Consider the following 20,476-nt stretch of genomic DNA (forward strand, 5'->3'; position numbering starts at 1 on the left):
GAGTTGATTGTAATTTCTGTATCTAGTGTTACGAGCATAATCCGTATCTCTTCCAGGACATACGTCGTCATCTGATGACCAAGCGACCGCACGTCGGCCGGGACACGGAGGAAGGTTCGAGGAGTACTCAAGAGCCTCATAAATCGCATCATCACGCTTCGAAGAATCACGCGAACCGTCATCACAAGAAACACGATCACGCCAGCACTGTTAATCCGACCGTTACAACTGTCCGTTCCACGTGGAAGCAGGACCAAGTCACGGAAGACAAAACTACGTCCACGGGTACTACGGAGAAGCTCAGGTTCACTGTTACGATTGCAGAAAACACCGACGACCCGGATACGATCACCACGACCGAAACAACGACCACGACCTTATCGACCACGGCCAAACCGAAGAAGGCGTCTCGACGTCAGAAGATAAAAGATACCGCCAACAATCGAACGGAAGTCGAGGATGATAGGCCTCAGAGACGCAGGAAGGTTCATCACCATCGCAAAAATAATACACTGTTCACGAACAGCGTGCACGATGACGTGCAGGCTGGCGTGAACATCAGCGAGATCGTTGAGACGACTGCGACTACTCAAAGCGCAGCAACAAGTCAGAAACAACAGTACCAGTCAACCGGGTACACCACCCTTCCCACCACCCTGACGAAGGAGACTCTTCAAAGAGAGACTTCGAGTACCGTCGGAACCACGGACGAGTCCATGAAAGAAACCACGATGGAAACGGACCCGCAAACGGTGCCATCGACGACGGAGACGTCCAGTCTAGGTGAATGGACGAAGTCGCAGAAGACCACTCCTGCGGTTCCTAGAACGACCGGAACTCGTTCCAGAAATACGTTCACCCCTACGACTGTTGCCACGACACCAACCACTACACCAGTTATTCCTTCGAAAAAGTTTCCAAAGGTGCAGAAGAATCGAACGAGCCCAAATCTTGGACCCTCCAGAATAGACGTGACCATCTTGGAGTCCCCGGACAGAAAGAGCAGACAAGGTTGGTAATATTCAAAGTATTTTAAAATTCATTCTATACATAGGATCTGATTGATCTTTCTTTCACGGTGTAGATATAATTGATATAGCAAATAATAATCGTCGACTACCACCGATGCTGAACAGCCCCCTAGAGGCTCGGCACAAATGCTACTGCGAGCCTGATTCCTACTCGAAGAAGGACGAGAAGGAGATCGCCCGTGAAGAGAGAAGAAGACTGAAAGAGGAACGGTTAAAGAAGAAGGAAAGAAAGTTGAGGAAGAAAGCCAAGCTCGAGAAAGAGTGTCTGACAGAAAAGATGAACTGTTTCGAGCACGACAACGACCATTGGCGGACTGCCCCATTGTGGAGCGCTGGTCCATTCTGTTTTTGTATGAACGCCAACAATAACACGTACTCCTGCATAAGGACCATTAACGCGACGCACAATTTCCTTTACTGCGAGTTCACTACCGGTTTGATCACGTATTATAACCTGAGGATCGGTAAGTATTCCCTGAATCTTACCTGTTGGGAAGAGAATCAGTTCTGCAATCACGAAAGTTATTCCCATTGTTTCCATTTAGATCCGTTCGAACAATGGAACAGATTATCGTCGTTAACAGCCCCGGAACGATCTTACCTTCACGATCAATTGGAACATTTGAAAGGGTGCAAGGGTACGAGGGACTGTACAGTAGGAAGCGCGAAAGAAGCTCTGCCGCAGCCGCAACAACATCAGAGATACATTTCGAAGAGAAAACACGCTAACACCTTCGGTAGGTTTCATAGATAACGTAGAAGAACATCGAATCCTCTTTCGTCTGATCATTTCTCTTTCATATACTTATTCGTTTTCATAGAAGACATCTTTGTACCGTCAACGTTACAAATTATTCGTGAAAGCGAACTCGGTAGTCCCCCTAATAAGAGACGAAAAAAGTTGCAAAAGTAAGTAGAATTTTTGAATGCTTGACTATCCAGTGAAATTCGTGTGCATGCCTGATCTAGTGTGACACGATATACACATGTCGAAGCAACAATAAAGAATGTATTTTTCCGATGTATCAAATATATTTGTTTCATGTGTTTTTTATTTATGGAATAGCGTTTGGAACAGAAGAAGTAGAAGCTGGCAAAGTAATTGGAGACAGCATCAACAACAAGACTCGGTGAATTATCGGCGGCACAGACACCAGTACTGATCATGGTTCGTTTTTCATTGAACAAATCGTCGAAGGATGCGTGAAAGCATTGCCTTGGATGTGTATTAATTTCGCGATGCATTTAATAATGTAATTTATTTAGTGATATTTAATTGGGAACGGAAACGTGATAATTTCATTGATGAAGTTCTGATTTCGTTAGACTGTCGCAGCTCGAGGGATTTACCGTGTATATTTTCCAATGCTATTGAACGAGAAAACAATCGGAACAGCGATCTAAACGAGGATCCATTTTTTTACTTAATAGCAGATATTTTTTATAATAATTTATTCATCCCACGTCTCTTTAGGTCTTTATACAAGAAACGCGATTAACTCGTCAACTACGATAACTTGCCTAACGAGATTTAGAGCAATTTTAAAAACTTTGATTATATTGAAAAATTAATCACACGATAATTCATCGCGAAGTGATTAATCGATACAAGTAGCTTTCTAGACAATAGAATGTCTAAGGGAAGATGAGAAGAAACTAAGAGTTCATCTCATGTCGCATTAGAACAGTTGAAATTTTTATTCCTGAATCTATGGACTGAAACGCACAACGAAAGAACGAACACAATAGTAAAACGGTCCTGCCAAAAGCCTTTCGCCATTTCTCGTGGGTATTTCTTATACACTCACACGTTCGTATGACGTTTATTCTACTGAAACTGCCATCCGTTTGATTTTTCCTATTGTCTTCGAGCAGTAACAATGCAGAATAAATTGACTCTGCCACGAAATACTTTACAATCATTGTAGCCAATCTTTATTGGCCTGTATGAACTCGACTGTACAGACAGGATGAAAGTAATTCTAGCGGTTATCTGAAAGCATGCGATGCTAAGACTGCATAAGTTTCAATGAAACTGACAAAATCATTGGCATCATTTATTCTGTGCAAATCTCCTGTCTTACTAGAAGCAGTATGAAAACTTTTGTGATCGCTATACCTAACAGTCCCTGCTACAAGAAATGAAATGCTGATGGATGCATAGGCTGTTATAAATAAAATATGAAAATGAATTTATTGAAAAATATGGATATGCTTTGTTAAGTATAAAGACAACTTTATATAATATTCAGTCTTTCCTACAATGAATTACACATAGTTTAAGTACTGAATTTAATATGCTTCTATGCAAGCTATGTAGCTAAGTAACTTGTCTCCATTAGCATTTTATTTTTTTACGATTATATGTCTGTGTTATGTACTAGGTTCTCAGATAGTGTCCTGAGAACATCTTCAAGATTTTGAAACTGAAGCCATGTATTTAAATCATGTGAAATAAATAAATAAATAAATAAATACTGTCCAAATGATAGTTAACATTTCATTTATTTGAACCAAACCTTACTCTATTAGATTAATTACCTTTCTTCAACAGAAAAATGGAACTATGTTTCCAATAACTTTTTTATATAATGAATTCAAAAATCAATAGCAACATCGAAATCCTCATTGTCATCAAAAATGTTTCTTGCATATTTGGTGTCAGTGACACTTTTGTTGTAAATCTGGCTATCGCCATCAGAGCTATTCGTATCATCAAATGTTTCAGTCTTTTTAATTTGAGTAGATTCATGTTTATCATCACAATGATCTTGCTCAGACTGACTTTCATAATAGTAATTAATGCTTGTATTCACATAATCATTTTGTGAGCATTCATATGTTGTATCATCATTATGTGAGTACATAGATTCATCATTGTTTTCATTACTATTACTTTCGTTATTTACAAATTTAGATGTATTGCATTCAGTATCTTCTGGTGTTTCTAAATACTTTGCCCACTTATTTTCAATTCCCCCAGAATTTGACTGATTAGAACAGCCAGCAGAATTATTATCATTTATGTTGTTATCCCCGTAAAAAAATTCATTTGTTTCATTCCCATGTTCTTTCATCATGTTCAATTTTTGAACACATATACGACAATCTTTCCCTGAACCTCTAAAGAAAACCTAAAAATTGTAATTTTCTACTACTACCTTGTATATCTATTACCCCATTTGATTGTATCAAGACTTTTGCATCAGACAATAATGTAAGTTTGAAATGTAGTTTTTTAATTATGAAAATAATAATAGACTTACCTGTCTCAAAATCTGCTTGTGATTACATACTTTGCATTGCCATTTCTTTGCTTGTTTAATCAGATGGACCTATAAAACGTCAAATAAAGCATGTGAAGTTATACCATACAATCTTCATTTTAATCGTAATATGAACTATTCAAGAATTACCTGATACATTTTACACGAATAACAGCGTAATACATTCATTTGTTGCGGCATGATACCAAACTTTGTTAAAAATAAAAGAAACATACAATAATGCACTGTTAAAACTGTTACGTTTGAAACCACAACACTTCCAGAACTATTTCAAACTTCGATACTTCACAGATGGCGGCCAACACACCTCATTCGCAGCTCAGTGACACCTTAGCTTTGGCGGGAAGACTGTAAATCTTCATTTCCAGAAAGTGCTTCCGGTTAGTTGAATTCAATCGATTTAATTTATATCATTAATTATAAACCATATATATTAATTTTACTTCATAATTTATAGTTTATTATCATATATCATTTCACAATGTTTCACACAAACTTTATAACTTATACTAAATTATAAAGTACGCTTATTGATAGTCAATTTCACAATTGGGTAAAGCTTCGGTGAGTTCTTTATAAACGGAATCTTTCTTCTTCACATATATTAATCCTCGAATTTTTAATTTTTCTAAATTTCTGTGGGCCAAAACAAAGAAAATCGAATTATTGTTTCAATAATTATATTTTAGTAATGTATATGTGTATCACATACTTTAATACTTTTAAACTTAGTAGACCTTCATCATCAATACTTTTACAGTTTATAAGCTCCAAATGTTTTAATGAATCTTTGACAAGTGATAAGTATGGTAAAGCACTATTATCAACATATCTACAGCTTTCAAGTTTTATGTCATTTACATGCTTGCATCCCTCTGCATTAAAGATTTGAATGAATAATTATGGTTACATTTAACTTTATTTCATAAATATATTTCTATAACACTGACTGAAATGTTCAAATCCTATATCGCATATTCCAGCATCATTAGCATCAACACCCTCAACATAATATTGTTGTCCAATAACTGGTAATTTATTGTAATCTGTTAATAGTTCAGAAACACCTTTCCATCTAACATGTGCCCCATTTTTCAAAAGCCATTCTGCACATGCACGATCAGGACCAACCTCATTTACACGGTCTTCATCAACTCTTAAAAAAGAAACCTCTTATATTAATAATTATTCATTCTACGCATTAAAAATCTCATAACATCCCCTTATTGTAATACCTATTGAACATGACATTAATCCAATAAAACAGAGACTTGGTTTGATTCTTTGTGTTTGAAAACACAATAGATCTTATTATGTTGAAAGTCTGAAAATAAAAAGCATAATATAACACACAATCAAACATAGTTACAAAACAAGGTATACATCATTTGAATCATACAGGGATTGTCATTTCTCGATTGTTGAGAATATATTAAAAATGTTATAGAAGTTTTATGGTTGCTGTAATACAAATGACAAGATAATCTCGTAATTACGTGGAGAGAATATAAAAATACTATGTAATTATTTCAACATTCAATTTTACGCATTAGTATTTACAATATGTATTTATAATCTAGTGTGTCATTTGGAACTGGCATTGTATCATAACATTGTTATACTGTTAAACTCAATGTGCCATTTAAAAACAGCACTGTCAGAGCAATCTGGTAGTGCCATCTGACAGTATCTTTCTTAGAGCGCTTAGAAGTGACAGTGTTTTAAAATCAGTACATTCTTTTTCAATTTCATTAGTGTTGTAAAGCATTCTACGAGCTCATTCACATCAGAAAAATCAAATGTATACGTAATTTCTGTATAAAATAAATCTTGAAACATTTTACAGTGATTCACCGTAGTCGGTGAAGAGTGAACGTTATTTGCTACAGATGTCAGCGACAAACAGTGCTTCGGTCGACCGTAGTATTCTACGTTATCCGTAGTCTCTGGATCTCATAATTGTATGTGCCGCCGGTTTGAAGAGTCAAAACAAACCTGTGTGATTCTGACTAGTTGCGATAACATTTCATAGAAAAACTAACAACTAGCATCAACATGAGTCGAAGAAAAAGGGCGAAGGTTTGTATTGTTGTTTTCCTTGACTACACTTAATATTGCTTGATAACAAGGTTATAATTAAATGAAGCATTGTTATTATAATTGACCTACACGATAGGTTTGCAATATTTATTTTGCAGGTGTTTGATTTTAAATGTTTTTCAACAAAATGTTATAAAATAATGCAACATCCTTTACACCCAATTTTGTATATGTTTATGCATGTAAATATATAGATTAGGTTATGTTTTGGTTAGATATATCATTTTCTATTCATTTGTATTTATTATCATTTGTGAATTTCTTTTTTTTGTATTGTAATCAAACATGTTTTATGTATACTTCAATATGAAGTTGTTTTATATGACTTTTAATTCATAAACAGGTGTTAAATTTGTCCACCTATACTTCATAGTGCATTTCTGTATCTTCAACAATACTGTTCAATAAAGATTTACGATTGGGAATATTTTTAATATATTTTGACTTCTTGGTATCAACATATTTATGTTTGAACATAGGTGGAGTACAGGGAAATGGAGGAAAAGTATAATCAATTAGAAGATGAAAATGCTTCAGATACATCAGAAAAATCTAAACCTGGGCTTGTAACACCAGAGAAAAAGGTTGTACCTGAAGTGAAGAAGGAATCTGATACTCCTGTACCTCCATCTATCCCTACGTCATCAGCACCTAAACTTGAAGTGAAAGATGAAGATGATCAAGATAGTGATCATGAAGATCCCCATGGTAAATATATGTTCTATTAAACTATGATTATACATCTTTGAAGAAATAAATTATAATGTATATTTATTGGGATTATAGTGAAAGAATTACTTAATGGATTAGAAGGTGCAGCATTTCAAAGCCGTCTTCCATTTGATAAGCTAACTTCTACTGAAGCAGCCTGTTTCCCTGATGTTTCTGGTGGCCCACCACAAACTCAGAAAGTTTTTCTCCACATTAGAAACAGACTTGTATAATATTTAATTTTAAACATGTATGCATAATGATTCTTTTGGCTCTTACTTATGGGTATTTTTATTTTAGTTGCAATTATGGCTTGAAAATCCCAAACAACAGTTAATAATTGAAAATGCCTTGCCAGCAATAGAACCTCCTTATAATAGTGACCCTGTATTGACACGTCGAATTCATGCATTTTTAGAAAGGCACGGTTTTATCAATTTCGGCGTGTTTAAACGTCTTAAGGTAACGAATTTTTAATAATGGATCACTTTTATATATTGTATTTTTTTACACTGTATAAACCATCGATCTTTCATTCCAGCCATTACCTACTAAAAAGTTAGGTAAAGTGATAGTAATTGGAGCAGGAATTGCTGGTTTAGCTGCGGCTCAACAAATGCAACAGTTTGGTTTAGAAGTGATTGTACTTGAAGCAAGGGTAATTATCGCTTTTAATTTTTCCTTGGACATATAAAATATATATATGAATAGTTAAACATATTTTTGCTTCGCAGGATCGTGTTGGTGGTCGTATTGCAACGTTTCGCAAATCGTCGTACATAGCCGACCTTGGTGCTATGGTAGTTACAGGGTTAGGTGGAAATCCTGTAACAACTCTTAGTAAACAAATTAATATGGAACTTCACAAAATTCGACAAAAGTGTCCGTTGTATGAAAGTGACGGTCAAACGGTTAATATAATTATCTTTCTTATGAATGTAACGATTAAATGTTTTAAAAAATTACTCATGAAGTTTTAATACTTTTATCACGCGTAGGTTCCGAAAGATAAAGATGAAATGGTAGAAAGAGAATTTAACCGGTTATTAGAAGCAACGTCGTACCTTTCTCACCAATTAGATTTTAATTACGTGGGTAGTGCTGGTTCAGGACAAGGTGGTAACACGCGACCGGTTTCCTTGGGTCAGGCATTGGAATGGGTGATACGTCTTCAAGAACAAGGTGTCAAGCAACGTCAAGTTGCTCACTTGCGTTCTGTTTTATCGCTTCAAGGTCGACTTATCACCAATCAACATAGGGTAAACATATTTATAACGATGTCATGAAATTTTCAGAAAATTATTATGATTAAGATCTAACTGAAGTTTTCATATTACAGATGATAGCGATTATGGATCGTTTGGTCGAATTAAATAAACAGTATAAAGAAATGACCGAAAGTAAATTACAAACTCGAGATATAACTCAGGAATTTGTTTTACGTTCGAAATTACGTGATCTTCATAATGCGTGTAAGGTACGATTTTAATAGGGTATCCTTATTTAGGCGGTGTAATCATGTATTATATTCTACTTAACCGCTTTGTATTAGGAATGGGATCAACTTGCGGAGCAGCAAAAGGAAATTGAAGCAAAATTACAAGAGCTGGAGGCTGCTCCTCCCAGGTAATTTCCATATAATACATTTCATAATATTGTGTACCAAACATTGGTTAACAAACAAAATTGTTATGTATTATTTACAGCGACGTGTATCTCTCCTCCAAGGATCGTCAGATATTGGATTGGCACTTTGCGAATTTGGAATTCGCCAACGCGACGTCGCTGTCGAATTTGAGCCTGAAACATTGGGACCAGGACGACGACTTCGAGTTCACCGGCAGTCATCTAACAGGTAAGTTGTTTGACCATATCTTATATAAACCAATGTTTTGCTTCGCTAAATAAGCTGATGTTTTCGCCATGAGAATAATTTTACTTATAACGATACGTAAATTGGTCGTAATTATTATTGACCGTACGCGTTACTCATTGAGACGCGGCTTAGCACGCGAAAACATTCTAATTTCATAGAGAATACGCGATTCGTTGAACATCCCCGTTCATTGGATAGCCGTGCACAGCATTATATCGACGTTCTCGAGAAATTGCTTAACCAACCAGTAGATGGTATAGATAACGGGTGAATTATTCGCGGGTTGCATCTCCTTTACAGGCGTCGGATAGTCTCGCACTCGGGTATCCGTGCAGTTGACTTTATCAACCTTATTGAAAGTCGATAGCACAAGATTCCGTGTAGATAGTCGGTATATCCTTTAACCGATCTCGGTTACCAGAGTTCTCATTATGTGAAATTATACTATGATCATAGCGTGTAGCCGTGTAGCTCGAGCCAACTAATGCGTTAAACAAAAGCAAAGGCGGCGAGAAATATGACTATAGATAATCAAGCGATTTCATATTTTACAATGTCCAAGGATTCTCTGTTCCCAACTCTCAACGAGTCCGAGTTAACGGTGCTCGTCCTTAGTCTCTCCTAATCATCCGCTCCGAGTATTTACATTAAACGAGGGAACTTCATTGAAAATTATTATTCGCGCGAATATTATCAAACGCATCGACGGTGCTTTGACGGTGGCAGCGAATCAATATCAATGTTATTAATGCTAGTAGTACGATTTTTAAATATTAATCCCTGAGGACTCGTCGGTCAGTCAACAAAGTTGCCCGCAATTTCTGCGAATAAGGTGCACACCCGGAAGTCCTGGATCGTTTCAACCGCGAGAATTCGAAACTGACGAATCGCGTAGAAGAGCTCGTGTCTCCTCTAAACGTGGAACGGTAAACGTAGCGTTAATAGATACTCGATGGTGGACGTTGGTGGATGGTGCGTATCGATAGACCGTAACCCGGTGGAATATGCTACGGTCGCGTGTGTCGCTACTGCAAAGTACACTCGATTGACAGTAAACGAACGAACCGGTCGAGTCGAGCTCGAGTTCCAATATTGCTCCGGTGTCGAACGAGCGAAACGGGACGGCGACCAATCGAGTGAACCGCGCGAGAGAGTGACTCGACCGAGAGTGCTCCTTCAAACGGACGTTGAAACAAGAGACGCATCGAGAGGTTCCGTTCTTTACGTTGGCCATGGTACGCGGGCATGGTGGTCAATTCGAAATTAAAGCGGTGCCCACGGTCCATGACTGACGTGCATCGATGATCATGACGATGGTACGGCCGCAGGTTCTTCCCGGCGATTAATGAAATGTAAACAATTTAACGCTAAATTAAGCACAACAATAGGCCGTCCAGTGAATCCCATCGTCTGAAATGGTAAGGCCCAACGGTGGATCCTCGATGTAATCGGTTCTCCATCGAGCCTCGAATCTCTTCGCGGTCCTTCTTCATTTTTACGGACCATCGGTTCCTTCTCGGTTTCAAACGAATACCCGCCCGAAGGGTTAATAACCACTGACCAAAAAGCGTTTTAGCCCGAAATATTCCTTCAGATACTTTGTACTAGTGATGGACATATTTCTAAATTGCATCGATATGTATCGATATACATCAATTGGGAATAAAGTATTGATATTATTGATATCAATACGTACAATTAAATTAGAAGTGAAGTTCAGTAAAAAATAGACTATTCAAATAGTTTGTTTTATATATGATAAACATATTATTATACTTAATATTTTAATTTTTTTGGACGTGCATCTATTACGAGGATTATTTAGAACCTATATACAGATCTTCTGTTAACAGCTTATGTCTAATTTACGTTTACATAACTATTTATTAACTATACATTCAGATCAATATTATAAACATATAAGTGAAACTTCTTGCTACAAAATATCGATATTTGAACTGAAAAATATCGATACTGTATTACCCATCATTACTTCGTACGCTTCGATTGTCGTTGATCATGCTTTTCTCCCTACTATTTCTTTGCTTTCGTTCGAATCGCGATGAAACTTTCGAACACTCGAATTTTTTCGCGAAAATCAAGAAAATCGTAGTTTCGTATAAACCATAACCAAGCATCGTGGCTTTGAAAACACGTTAAACGAGAAGTTTTCTGAAAAAAGCAGCGGATGTTCTAGAAGGCGTTCATTCAGAACGAACGTCGAGGGTGTCGTTGTAGAAGACATGGATCGCGGACTTTACGAGAATATAATTTTGGTAGCGACGTACGAATGGCATGGAATGCGACGATCCGAGTCAACGAACGGTGTAGAAGACTTCGATACATCGTAAATGGCCCGTTCGTTCCGGCTACGTATATAGGTATCATCCGGCTCGATGGTACGTGTACCGTACCCGTGTATATACGCGTATAATATCGTGCTGCCTACGTTTTTTCCTTCTAACCAATGAATGACCGAAAACACCGAGGACGCGCCCAGTCCTCCGTGTCGCGAACAAAGCTCGATAACTCTTTGGTATACGACCGATCGAAAAGGAAGACGAGATCGTCGAGCGACACGATGACGACTACGGTTCGGTATACATTCCTGAATTTTACTACCAAATGGTTCCCGACGAGATCGTGTTGTACCGGTCGAGACAAACATATCGAGTCGAAAAGAATGCTGCTCTGTCAGCGTAAAAACAGAATGGTACAACGCGTGCCGGAGATGCATCGATTGTTTAGTCGCGAGAGAATTTCTGCTGAGTTTCGAATACGAACGAGCGCATTATCTAGCGTGGTATTTCCCGTAATTTATCCGCGATTATTTGCAAGATAAAGAGATATCCCTTCTACTCGAAGTCTTAGAGAAAATAGAAAAACTTTGGTGTTAGTGTTTTCATTTTTAATGGGAAAATGGACCGTAAACGAAGGGTAGTTTGGAACTTTCCAAAGAATCTCAGTCGTTTAAGCCGGAAAGATTGTCCGTAGTCGAGATCGAAATCAAGGTTCGAGTTAAGGATCTCTCACGTTGATGGTCTGCGAGGCTGGTTCACAGGTGCGTTTCCCAATATAATGTTCGGCAGACCGAAGAAAAATTTACGAACGAAGAATATGGAGAAGCGCATAGAATCCCACGGTGCGGTTTAATGAGCTTTCGCCTTCGATCTTCGATCGATTCGACCGGTGTTACCGAAGTCTGGAAATAAACGATCGGTTGGACGGGTCGAACGATCCTGGCTCATTTGGCGAAACAAGCTCTACCTACCCTCCCTCTTTCCCAAAGGAAAAAAAAAAGAAAAAAGAAAAGTTTAAAATAGAACGCGTCGTCGAAACGGCGTTTTTCGACGGAGTCGAACTCGGACCCGATGCGAGTGTGTTTCCTCGACGAGGACGAAAACGTAGGCAGCTTAACATTAGTTGAGCCGAGAAGTTGGACGGCAAAGGGGGCCCCCGAGTGGTAATTTACGAGGTATCGAAGACCTTGTACACTCCTACCCGCCAACGAGCCGGCCTCGCCCCGCGGAATCCAGTCTTGGCCTTAACGCACCGATACCTTTCCCATGACCACTTTCGGCCTATCTGTGCACACACCGTGTGTACACAGGTACAGTCGCGTGCAACGATCCCTTGTAGACAGTAAAACACACTCGTCTCTATGCTACTTATTTTAACACCTGAAGCGTAGTTTAACTTTTAGTATTTCGAGTTTTCGAATTTTTATATTTTAATGTCCCGAGCTTTAGTCCTACCAAGTTTCAATACAATTCTCTGTTAATCGAGCGAAGGCATCCATTCACGTCGATGTACACTGTACCATAAGGCTGTCTGGATGTTTGTGTCTTTACCATTTACAGCGCTCGATCCGTGTCGACGACGCGGTAGGGTACCTTGTCGATACAGTCTATCCTGGACCTCTACTCTCCTCTCTTCTCGGCTCCTCTTCCTCTTTGCTCGTGATCCGCGTGATTTCTCTTCTTAACGTCACCTATCGCCCGTGAAGTGTCAACGAGGCGATTTCTTAGCGCCGCTCGTTCCTCTGCCCTCGAACAAATGGTTCGCCGACACGCGTCCCGGATTAAGTCCTCCTGCCTTCGTTCGTACCGTCGCGGTCGCGTCGCTTCGATATCCTTTACCACGTTTCCTGCTCCCCTTCTTTTTACCCTTCTTTCGCGTGCAACTTTGGTTTTCGCGGACGTTCCCCGTGTACGCAAGCTTTAGAACTCTTTCTGCCAGGGATCGTCGACGTTGAGACATCGTTCAATTGTCCTTTCAGTTCTTTACCTTCTCTTTATTCTTTTCACGGGGTTAACAGTCGGTTCGAACGATTCATTTGCATCTGTAAGTGGAGGTGAAATACGCTATTCGCGGTTAGTTTGTTAATCAACCGTTGTCGTAAGATGTAGAATTTCTTCTTTTTTTTTTAGTTCTTCCTTTTGGTTAGAAAATATTATTCCATCTTTTTGCTTGCATCACCCGAGTTCTTGTTTTATGCAAATGGACGAAATTGATGATACTGATCAGAGATCGGAGGATAGCCAGGAATGATAAGTCGATTCACCAGGAATATTACGTGTCAGCATGAAATGTGCTGGCTCGCGGTCGGATTGTAATTAGGTCGTCTACGAGGCATTAGATCACGATATACCTGAATAGGTATACCGTGAATGGGAGATAGACCTCGTGCTGGTCTCTCGAGGTTCTCAAGATTGACCGATATCAGCCTACACCCTCGAAACCATTGATTAATAACGCGTTGGCTGGAAAACGGTTCGGGTAATTGAATCGTTCTCTCAGACGCTTAACTAACGAGACGCTTAACTTCGACCGCATTTAATACGCTTTATTTATCGAGACGATTTTATTCGTGGTTGCAAGGGAACGTTAAGTCTCGCTGCATGTGGGTTAATCAACTTTCGAGGGTGGCAGCTTGTTTACGCGCGAAAAAGCTTGGATGCATTCGAGACGATAACAAAGCTATGCGAGTCGAGGCTCGCGTCGAACGGAACGACGCGTTTAAATTTCCCGAGCTCGCGCACCGCACACTGGATTTCCTTGACGCGGCGCGTTAAGTCGCCGATAGATGTACTGTAACGTCGCGGAGAGTAAGTTAAGGGCCGTGAAGTTGTCGAGCCGACGAATTATTTCCCTCGTGCTCTTTGTATAACCCGTGTTGTCAATCTGTCATCGGTTATGCCCGCCTCGTACTGTCCAGCCCGCGAGTACATATTTATGGGGCTACCCTCTTCTTCTCCTCTCTCCTTTTTCTTCTTCCTCGAGACACCATGTACCAAATATCGCGTGTATCACCGGTCGAGTTATTTCGTGGGGAATTTCGTTCTCAATTAGCCGGGCAGGCTCATCGATCATCGGTTCCAACCTGATTACCGTGTAGGCGAAATTATCGCTGCCAGCTGCGGACTCGAAAACTTTCGTAACATCTCGTCTCTGAATATAATCACCTGCGCGAACCTTTCCTGCATTTAACTACGGATATTCTAATTGAAATTAGACGGTTGAACCGGAGTTTCTTGAACCCTATCAAAACCATAAATGGAGTCCATTCCGTGAATTCTATTTGCTCGAAGGATCGAGATAAGCAGACAGGTCCGAATAGTTATTTCGTACCGTTGAAAATGTTCCAAAATTTGTATACATTAGTACCGTAAATTACATCCACCGAGTGACTGGGAAAATTGATGCTGCAGCTCGAGCTTCTGGCACCCCAGCGCGAGAAGCTAAACAGATTTTCGTCTCGGTGATCAACGAATCATTCGACTCTCAATCTCTCCCCTTCGGCTGGTACGTCTCTTTTATGTCTCAGATTTCCATCGAAAACAATCCAACGAACTGTCTTTCCCAACTTCCGTGTCCTGTTCGTATCCGCCGTTTTAATTAAACTCGTTACCGCCATCCTAATTGGAGGTTCCACCGGTTCCTTTCTTACTTACGCTCATTGGCAAATGGAACTCGAGTTCCAGTCAAGGAATTAACGGTGGACCTTAAGTTATCCGAATAATTCGAGCGACAGAGTTCCTGCGAAAGGTTAGCCAATGAAATTGGGAACTCGAATCGGTAGTTCGGTATCGCATGTCTCAGTGATAGCCTCGTTCCAAGTTTCCTCGGCTCCTGATATAAATTCGAAGTTGAAAACTTTGAACGTCTAGTGTAATGATCGAAAGATAGGAAGATAGTTCGTGTGTTTGGCTAATAAGTTCACGCCTCGTCTCGGAGGAGGCAGCTATATTTTTCAAATTAATGCCCGGTAATCTTTGCCCGACAATCGTTTCTAAAGGGGATTACGTGACAGGGCGACCGAGAATGATTAAAACCGAGCCCTACGCGACGGTCAGAAGAATGACGATGACCATTATATGTTAATGCCCGGCCACACGCCATACGACGATCACCGTGGGCTTTCAGCATCCTTTAGGGTGCATTCTTGACTGAAAACTAGCGTCTTTGAAGTCTATACCCAATATTCCACGAAATTAGATGGGGTCTTTTCCCCGTAAGTCAAGCGGAAAGGGTTGAATTCTCCTCCCTAAGCTTGCCTCATCTGTTCGAAGCTTCTCGTTGAAGGAACTTCTTTTTTTCGTCCCCGTTCCAAGTGTAATTATAGCAAAGGGTTTAATGAAGAGTCGTTTACGTCGGTGCACGTGGGTCAGTCGAAATAATTTCCAGTAAAATTTAGAGCAGCCCGAGGGGGACTGATTTGGCAGATGGCGCAGATTGCTGTCGCCTGGTAGGAACCGGCACCTGGTCAGCAGCCGCTTTCAATCTGCCACCCGATGCTCCTCGTAAAACTTAGCCGTTCATCTCTAACGACGGTCATTAAAAGCAGCGATAGAAAAGTTCGGGACGTGCATCGTGGACGATAATTAACGATCGGTCGACAGTATCCTCCCGAACGTGAAACATTATCCGCTGAAAAACCGATGTTTATCTCGATGATGAATTCGACGCGGTAGAGCCTCTGAAAGGGCTATTAAACCGGAAGCTCGGCCAGGCGAAGGGCAAGCACTCTTAATATCGTTAATGGCGTCCAAATTTGCCGGGGGAATTGCTCCCTTAACGATAAATTCACGAGAAATCGCGGGAATCATTAATCTTTTTCTTCGATCGTGGTTTACTCGGTAGCGATCCGAAACAGCAACAACCGTCCCGCTCAGTGGGGTCTGATGGTATCGGAAGAAGGCAGCAATTATTTATGAAGATTGTTAATAGCCAGAATCTTTCGATACTTTGAATTCATTTTTTAAATTTCCAAATTGACTATTAAGCACCGGACATCGCTGTTTGTTCCTATCAATGCAACACCGGGCACACATGTACAAATATTCCGAGAATTTCGAGAATGTTTTGTCAACAGTGGTTCTTAACATTACCTAAGGCTTCTGCGTGTGACGGTCTCGTTCTCCGCGGGCTATTTGTATTTGCTTGGAAATGCCAAGCAGAGAGAATTCGATTCCGTGGTTCATGTTTTATGTAACAATTTCTCGAATAAACGACCTCGAAACGTTTCGCGCGTATCTGCGTTTTCCTTCCCCCGGGCTCGTTCGACGCGTAACAATAAATATCCACAGGTTTAATGTCAACCTAGCGGCCGCCGCGAGGCGACTACGTCCCTGGTGAAACTCTATCTGTCGATAGGTTAACTTGGCTGACAGTCGTAGGATTCGATGTAGCATCGTTTTGCACCGTTTTAAAAGTACCCGAACCGTGCGTTCGCCTCAGCTTCCTGGCCTCGTACGGATTCGATTCTTATTAGGTGCGATCCACGGTGCCGATGCTCTCACGGGCCAACACAATACTGTGAACTGTCGCGTACTGTAAATAGAACGCGTTCTCTTGACGCTTTATTTGCCCGGTGTCGAGATTTTTCACGAGATACCCGCCGGTTTCTACGTCTACCGAGCACTTTTCCACTGCGATAATCGCCGCTGATGATTCCGGCCAGATAACCGAGCCACTGAAACCTTTCGAAAGGGAAACGTTTCGCTACTTTGCTCGACGTGAACTTTCGCAACTTCCTCTCGCGACCGGCTCGTGCTTTTCATCGCGAGAAAATCTACACGCTCGTGCTTCGATTGCATTCTTGCTCGCCGCGTTTGCTTAAGGTTAACGTCGAATCATTTTCCTCGAATCACTTAACACTTGACATTTCATTGAATCTACGATTCTTGTTGTTTTACTTTCTTTTTCTTATCTAAAACGAGACTGTTGATAGATTTATATTTGATACTTTCCGTACATCGTGGAGGTAACGCAGGGGCAAAGTAGATTTCTCTTCCTGAAAGAGAAGCATGAAGAACCTAGAACCTCTTTAAATTAATTTTTTCTCTTTCAATTGTTCGATTATATTGAATTCACGGTGCCGATCTGCGGTTCTCACAGTGTTGAACGCGTTAATGGCGTAATCCGCGCGTAGAAAATCGCGCCGTTAATCGTGCGTACCTCGAGATTACTCGTATCGTCTTTCTTGCACGTACGATCTCGTTGTCGTCGAAGGGAACAGTTTTAGAGCGTTGCTGATAAACCGTCCTCGGGGACTTAGACTCGATCGCTTTGTCGCGTCGTCTACGTTTACGGGAATGGAGATCGAGTATCTTCAGCGCCTCCCTCGAGCTTTCTTTTCTCCTTACTCTTCAATTCTCTTCTGGCTTGCTTTTCTTAGCCAGATTCTTAGCTCGGGCGACGCGTTGCTCGTCAGTCCTTCGGGAGATCGATTCCGACAATCTATCAGCGCCTTTCGTGTAGTCAGGAATATCGAAGTCTCGCGAAAATGCGTCGCTTCTTCGATTCTTGCCAATGTTTTTCACTTTCCAAGTTTTATAGCTTCAACCTACTCGGTTAGGAGAATGTTAAAAAATAAAATTTCGATTGCATAGGGTTAAGGTTTGCCGCCCTTCGTTCGAAGTTGTTCGCACGGCTTCGAACAATGCGTGTGTTTAGGGTACTCGGTTCGTTAACACATTCTCCTCGGGCCTTTAAACGGAAGATTTACACTTGGAGCCAGGTCGTTTTAATGGCAACACCCTTTAAACTACTCCGCAAACATCGTAGGGTTCCATCGTTCGCGTTGCCTCCGATCCGTACAAGAAAGAATGAAATTCAACGTGAGTCCTGTAGATGTTGCCAGACGGGTTTCGCTGGGTGAACCCATGCGTTAAATTGCTCGAGACCTTGCAACTTCTTTCTTACAAAAATAAGGATTTTTGAATTGAAATTTTCGTTTCAAAATAAAATTGATTTCGTAAAACGATTTAAGTAGTTTCGAATATCCATCGTTAATCCCGGCACCGGGATTCTTATTACCCACGACCTCGTCTCCTCGTTCCCACAATGAAAATGTGTGCACAGCGAATAGCCCGGCGATAATAAACTATCCGTACCAGAGGAGTACTGATCGCTTTGTCGCATCGCGTAGGTTTACGGGAACGGGGATCGAGTAACTTCAACACCTCTCCACCATTCTTCCCTTTTTGTTCTTCAATTTTCTTCCACCCGTAGCATTCTAGCCTGGCCTTATTCTCGGCCCGGTCCTTCGAGACCTGGTCGCTAAACAGAGAGGAAAAAGGGGGGAAAAAGGTGAGAGGAGAGACGAGACGAGCCCTGGCGAGCCAGCCAGATCGGCTGAGATGTAACTGGAGAGCACATTACCTGGTATTAAGTCACCGAGATAACTACCTGTGTGGGAGGTTCCGCGCACCAGAGCCCGTGTGTAAAATACGACGACGCGACCGCGACGCTTGCTGGTCGTTTTACGAAATATCCCGATTTTACTCCCTTCCCTTCACCCCCCTTCGTGCGTGTCAACGTGCAACCCCTCCAGGAAGCGCGCGTACGACCGGTGAACGCGCGACCGAACCGTACCGCCTCAGGGAAATATACCGTCGATGTTCTTTTTTCCAATTTATACGAAGCATCCTCGGATCTACCGATCAGGATTTCCAATCGTGTAACGCGTATTTCATCGGTCCGCGTTTTTCGAACTTGTACGCTTTCATCTTCCTTTCTGTTTATCTCCTCCGGGCTGACCGCACGAAAAGGAGTTAGCTTGCGGTTCGAGGAACGCTCGCTACGCGCGAAACTGTGATTCTCCTTCTGTTTGCTCAGCTCGAAAGCGATAACGAGCTTTGCAAATAAATCTCCCTGCATTTTATATATATATATATGTATATATATAATTCTATCGTTGTAGTCGGGTCGAATCGAGTTCCACGTTCGGTGTACAAGGGTTAATTCGAGGAAATCGTTGGATAATAAACACGCGTGATCGGATCGCGTCGAGATCGAACGGCAATTTACTTTCGTTCGATTCACCCGTTACTGGAAACGACGGTCACATACACGGGGTGGTGTACCGGAATTTGCACGTTTATTGTCGCATTAATAATTCATGGTGTTGCGCAATTTTTAATCAGCTGCCGTCTGTCATTGATTGATGCTGCCCTCGCGCCCCCATGGGGCTCGAAATTTACATACAGAACGAAAAGGGAAAGTATTGACACGTGATACGTTCCTACCAAACAAGCAGCAAAGTCCAATCGCACGTCATAATGGCGCCGTTTTCTTTCTTTCTTTCTCTTCGTTCATTCTTCTACCACGGACCTTCTATTTCTTTCTCTTTCGTTCTTACCTACCTCTCGTTCCCTTTTACCATTTCTCTCTGTCCTCGTCCAACCTCGTCGAAGGGATCCCACAAAGAAGCTAACAAATCGGCCGCGGTGCAGGTGAGGCTTTTTATTAAAAAATTTTTATTGCACCCCGCGCAGCAAAGCATACGTCGTCGTCGTTCGGGGCTCCGCTCGAAAAACCTGTTTGCTCCTGCCGCCACCATCACCACCACCATCGCTTCCTTTCACGAGATATTGCTTTACAATACTATATTATATTGCGCGGCCACGTCGAATTTCGCCTGTTTGGATTTAACGAGAGACTCGACGGACGATTGCACCGCAGATGGGGTACCGTGTACTCGCGGCGCGTATGCGAATCGCATCCCTCGACCAACACCGCAACGATGCGTCGTTACTCATCGTCGCGTACCACTGTGCCAACAAATATCCTCTTTTCGTTCTCTCTTTTGTCTTTACCGAAATCGAAAATCAAGCCTTTCCATCGTTACACGTTTTGAACGCGATAGTCAGAGGTATTCTAATTCACGAACACGCGATTACAATCCTTCGTTCCTAAAATATTTTCCTAAATGATTCGCCATACGAGCTGTCCAGTAATTATTCCTTCACCCTCGAAATCACATCAATTCCTCCCTAATTGCTCCGGCGCAGAAAAAGCCGCGACCCCCCTAATTGTTCGAAGGAATTAATTCGTCGACATGAAGTTAATCCGCGCTACGATGACGATCGTAGCGTGGCGCGACAAATCCGTACAGCAGATTTCTTTCCGGCCCGACGTACACATAAGTACAAAGTAACGTGGTTCGTAGGTGTAGACGCGTCGCC

At 41.2% G+C, this 20,476-nt stretch overlaps 3 protein-coding genes across 6 annotated transcripts in view; 2 read left to right on the forward strand and 1 right to left on the reverse strand.

The window, feature by feature from the left end:
* The window catches only part of Sulf1 (Extracellular sulfatase Sulf1), a 60,788-nt gene extending 57,298 nt beyond the window's left edge, over nt 1–3,490 (forward strand). For 2 of the 3 annotated variants that reach the window (XM_034327674.2, XM_034327675.2), the window contains exons 13-17: nt 57–1,011; nt 1,085–1,495; nt 1,577–1,768; nt 1,853–1,940; nt 2,098–3,489. In XM_034327674.2, the coding sequence (XP_034183565.2) occupies nt 57–1,011; nt 1,085–1,495; nt 1,577–1,768; nt 1,853–1,940; nt 2,098–2,194 (1,743 nt within the window). In that variant the 3' untranslated portion in view covers nt 2,195–3,489. Of the gene's footprint in view, nt 1–56; nt 1,012–1,084; nt 1,496–1,576; nt 1,769–1,852; nt 1,941–2,097 lie in introns of all 3 variants that reach the window. The other variant, XM_034327676.2, reaches the window with a different exon arrangement.
* A 58-nt stretch (nt 3,491–3,548) lies between these two features.
* On the reverse strand, nt 3,549–5,960 carry LOC117605893 (ATP synthase subunit s, mitochondrial). 2 transcript variants are annotated; one of them, XM_034327686.2, is made up of 7 exons: nt 5,718–5,960; nt 5,554–5,642; nt 5,269–5,474; nt 5,031–5,193; nt 4,448–4,954; nt 4,298–4,366; nt 4,095–4,165 (listed from the first exon to the last, which is right to left on the reverse strand). In XM_034327686.2, the coding sequence occupies exons 1-5, from the start codon at nt 5,727–5,729 to the stop codon at nt 4,846–4,848; spliced, it is 579 nt and encodes a 192-aa protein (XP_034183577.1). In that variant the 5' UTR covers nt 5,730–5,960; the 3' UTR covers nt 4,095–4,165; nt 4,298–4,366; nt 4,448–4,845. The 2 variants fall into 2 exon arrangements, with proteins under 2 accessions (XP_076546504.1, XP_034183577.1); XM_076690389.1 differs by lacking the exons at nt 5,031–5,193; nt 5,269–5,474; nt 5,554–5,642; nt 5,718–5,960 and having other exon boundaries at nt 3,549–4,165; nt 4,448–4,836.
* Su(var)3-3 (lysine-specific histone demethylase Su(var)3-3) overlaps nt 4,650–20,476 on the forward strand; it is a 92,165-nt gene continuing 76,338 nt past the window's right edge. Inside the window, exons 1-11 of the mRNA XM_034327681.2 lie at nt 4,650–4,698; nt 6,165–6,397; nt 6,898–7,126; nt 7,205–7,356; nt 7,430–7,591; nt 7,671–7,787; nt 7,864–8,040; nt 8,128–8,388; nt 8,469–8,606; nt 8,682–8,755; nt 8,836–8,984. Of these exons, the coding sequence (XP_034183572.2) occupies nt 6,374–6,397; nt 6,898–7,126; nt 7,205–7,356; nt 7,430–7,591; nt 7,671–7,787; nt 7,864–8,040; nt 8,128–8,388; nt 8,469–8,606; nt 8,682–8,755; nt 8,836–8,984 (1,483 nt within the window). The 5' untranslated portion in view covers nt 4,650–4,698; nt 6,165–6,373. The remainder of the gene's footprint in view (nt 4,699–6,164; nt 6,398–6,897; nt 7,127–7,204; nt 7,357–7,429; nt 7,592–7,670; nt 7,788–7,863; nt 8,041–8,127; nt 8,389–8,468; nt 8,607–8,681; nt 8,756–8,835; nt 8,985–20,476) is intronic.

This window comes from Osmia lignaria, chromosome 2, assembly GCF_051020975.1.
Source record: "Osmia lignaria lignaria isolate PbOS001 chromosome 2, iyOsmLign1, whole genome shotgun sequence".
NCBI lineage: Eukaryota > Metazoa > Arthropoda > Insecta > Hymenoptera > Megachilidae > Osmia > Osmia lignaria.